Source organism: Solanum pennellii, chromosome 3, assembly GCF_001406875.1.
Source record: "Solanum pennellii chromosome 3, SPENNV200".
NCBI classification, from domain to species: Eukaryota; Viridiplantae; Streptophyta; class Magnoliopsida; order Solanales; family Solanaceae; genus Solanum; species Solanum pennellii.
This window is the reverse complement of record NC_028639.1, coordinates 55219024-55222692: the sequence shown is the minus strand read 5'-3', so window position 1 is coordinate 55222692 and position 3669 is coordinate 55219024. Positions and strand designations below refer to the sequence as shown.

The window sequence follows — 3669 nt, the reverse complement described above, 5'->3', positions numbered from 1 at the left end:
TATATATATATATACATATACATACATATATATATATATGTGTGTGTATATATATATATATATATATATATATATATATATATATACTTTAGCCATGAAGGGCATCAAGGGTGTTGATCAAAGCCAAAGCATTGCTTGTCATATGTGCAACTTCAACAATCTTTCCCCTTACTGCCGTCTTAACTTTTCCGTTCATCGCTTTTCCGGCGAATCCTTCCGTACACGTGTCTTCGTTGGTTAAGGCAGCACTTACCCATGTTTGAATATCACTCATTTTCATGTCAAAATCTCTTCCCCTCAATTGCTTCATTTCTCCTAAAGATTTTCTGAGTTCACTTACTGTGTCACTTAATTCCTCCACACAGTCTTGCATGGCGCCTACTTCTCTAGGCGTCATGCCTTGACTGTGTGCCAATTTCAACGTCATAGCGGATGTTGATTGGGCTGTTTCGAGGCTAACGGAGAGAGATTCATGTGCTAGAAGTTGTGGAGAAACTCCAATAGCACTTGAACGGCTTGATAATGAACGGTAACATAGGTTAGGATAAGTTGTTGACTTACATGAGGTTCGTATAAACTCTGTGTTTGTATGTCCGGTTGCTGGCCTTGCTGATGAAGTTGAAGTAGTGAAGGCTAATAAAATAAGAAAGATAGTGAGAAAATTGTAATGGTTATTACAACAACCTTCCATTTCTCTCTTTCACTAACCTTTTTGTTTCTCAATAACTAATTAAAGCTAGTTGAGTTGAGTGTGATGAAAATGGGAATGAAGGGTTCTGCATTTATAGCAAAAACTCTCAAGTGGGAGTGGGGATGAACTTGTACTGTTCCATTTAATAGTATACAAAACGAGTTCTATTTCTATATCGTAGTTAAAGCAATGTCGAAAAATAAGTGTTTGCACATTAGAAAGGCATAATCATTTGTATATTACTCAAATTTCAAGAAGAGTTAGAACCTCAAATTTTCATTTGGCTAGAGAAAACTTTAAATCCGATTACATTGATTTAAATTTAGATCATTAGGTACTTGAGCAACTATCCAATGGTGTTTTCCTAAACAGATTTACCACTTCCCACGGTTCACTTTTACTTGTCACTGTTTGACTTGACACATTCATTAAAAAAATAATTATTGATATAGGTATTTTACCAAACTATATCTATTAAATGATATTAAGCATAAAGTCTTGAAAAATGATTTGGAGATAGTGTTTAATGTTGAGGATAAAACATGGAAAAAGATAATTGTTTTTTCTTGATATGTAAAAGTGACAAGTAAAAACAGAATCTATTTTAGAAATAATGACAAATAAAAGTAAGTTAAAAGGAGTAGAAAATGAACGTTAGGATCGACTTATTTTTTACTGTTATTGGCTTTTGAGATCTTTTTCTATTTCTTATAATGTTTGGAAAATATTTTTAAAAAATGTCTTCAAATTTTAAGTTTAGGTCCAAAATAGGCTAAATGCTTAAAGTTGAATATTTCCTAACTTATTACTTTTATCTTTTAGTTTATAAGCTAATTTTAAAGTCAATCCAAACTATAAAAAACAAATGGGGCATAGACTATATTTGATGGTCATAAATGGGGCTTAAACTATACTCTAATAAGGAAGAAGATATTTAGTGCTGGTGAAAGGTGTGGATCCTGGATAATATGTATATTAATTACTTTTATAACACGACGGGCTTCTTCATAAGAAGAGGAGATATTCAAAGGTCGATCCTTTTTTTATGGGAGGAACTTTCACAAGTAGTCAAATATATAATAAATTTAGTTATGTTTTATAGTAACAGTTTGTATATTTATGGATTGTAGGTTGTAGCTGTCGTTTAAGATGCTTCTTTATATAATTCGCTGGTGAATATGTATAATTTATGGGTATGTTTGTATAATTTAGTTATTTTTTTATAAAATCAAAATAACATATTCAAACAAACATAAACATCTAAACTTTAAATAGTTATACAAATTATATTATACAACTTCTGAATCATACAAACGTGTGAATTATACAAACTCAAAACTTCAATTCATGTAATTATCACTTAATGTTGGTTATGGATAGTAATTAACTAAAATTATAACTATGATGACTAATTAACTAATATATTTGCTTAAATATGTAATTTCTCCTTTTTATTATCTGTTATATATATATATATATATAGAAAATATCTAAACAGTATTTTGAAACAAAATATCTGAACTTTAAGTGGTCTGTATCGGGAAAGTACACTGATCAAACTTGAGCTTTAACGCATGTCATGTGCATATAAGGAGGAGGCCCCATTATCAACATTATTGATTGCCGATAAGGAAAAAACATATGCACATAGTTTAATTACATACTTCACTTACATTTTATATACATAAGTGGACGAAGCTTAAAATTTTGAAGTACACCCAACTTCAATCTATGTTTTGACTCTCTTAGTGGAAGAGCTCTATCATATTCAAGGGCAAAGACCATTTGGCTGGTAGAGCTCTATTTGGCCCGGAGCATTGATTTCCCATAACGAATAGGCTAGCTCTATCTCTCAATTACCTATCCTGTGCTCGAGAAGGTCCCTCAGTTCCTCGGCAGCACCTCGAGGTGCATTTAGTACATCCTTCGTCAGAAAATTATATGGTGTATAGAAGTAAAATTTAGTCAATATGAGTGTATATTTAATTTGCATATTCTTCGTCAAATTACTAACTCCGTCACTAACACGATTGTGTTGTTTGGCAGATCTAGGCATCTAAAACAATATTACAATATATATAAAGAGAGATTCTAAATTTCCTATAAAGAAATAATAGAAGACGAAATCACTGAAATCTTTGTTTCATCGTTAATATCTTTGGATTTCTTTTGAAATTTGACTTGAACCAAAGATGTTATTTAGGAAATTCAAATTAATTTCAAATTTAAATCACTAAGTATTATATTTTTAAATTTTAAATTTTTTAGTAAAAATTTTAAATTCATCATCGATGTTTCGATTGTTAATGATCATATGATACAGAGTAGGAAAAGTGGAGAAGAATTCTAAAGTATCAAAGTTGATGAAAAGCACACACACCACCCGCCATCGAAGAGCCATGTCGGCCACTATTAAACAAACTTAAGCGGTTTGTGTGAGTTTGTTTTTGGGGGACCAAAGTTTCTCTATTATTTCAAATTATTGGTGTCAAGTGGGAGTATATATCAAGTGTTTGTTAAAAAGTGCATCTTTTGTACTAGAATTTATGAACTTTTACCATGCCTCATATATTTAATTTTAGTTCCAACTTGTTGTAAAGATATTCATACTACTTACGCAAGAGGAGTTTGAATTATTGCATCATGACAAATTAATTTTCGCAGCTATGTACTCCGATTTTAAGCTAAGGTTTCAAATTTACTGAATTAGTTACAATGAACCAAGTTGATAGGATGTTCTCGTAGAATTCTTAGAGAAAAGAATCAAGAGAAATTAAGAATTATATTGATACGTTAAATTGTCGAGTATATATTTTTTGTCAAGGATAATCTGTTCTAGAGTATGTTTCATGACAATCGGTATAATCCATTAGGTTTATTCATATTTTATCTATGAATACCCATATTTCTATGGAGTGAAGTTCAAATTTGGAGTATTTAAAATATCACTAAAATATAAGCGATTTGAACGTTATCAG

General features: G+C 30.7%; 1 protein-coding gene across 1 annotated transcript; it reads right to left on the bottom strand.

The window, feature by feature from the left end:
- Nucleotides 1-48: 48 nt before the first annotated feature.
- On the bottom strand, nucleotides 49-800 carry LOC107015112 (21 kDa protein-like). The gene has a single exon (XM_015215285.2). It carries the CDS (start codon nucleotides 689-691, stop codon nucleotides 89-91), a length of 603 nt encoding a protein of 200 aa, XP_015070771.1. The 5' UTR covers nucleotides 692-800; the 3' UTR covers nucleotides 49-88.
- Between the last annotated feature and the right edge of the window lie 2869 nt (nucleotides 801-3669).

What these genes read in the sequence shown, in the direction of transcription:
- LOC107015112 (XM_015215285.2), bottom strand. Translation starts at nt 691, where the DNA reads ATGGAAGGTTGTTGTAATAACCATTACAATTTTCTCACTATCTTTCTT.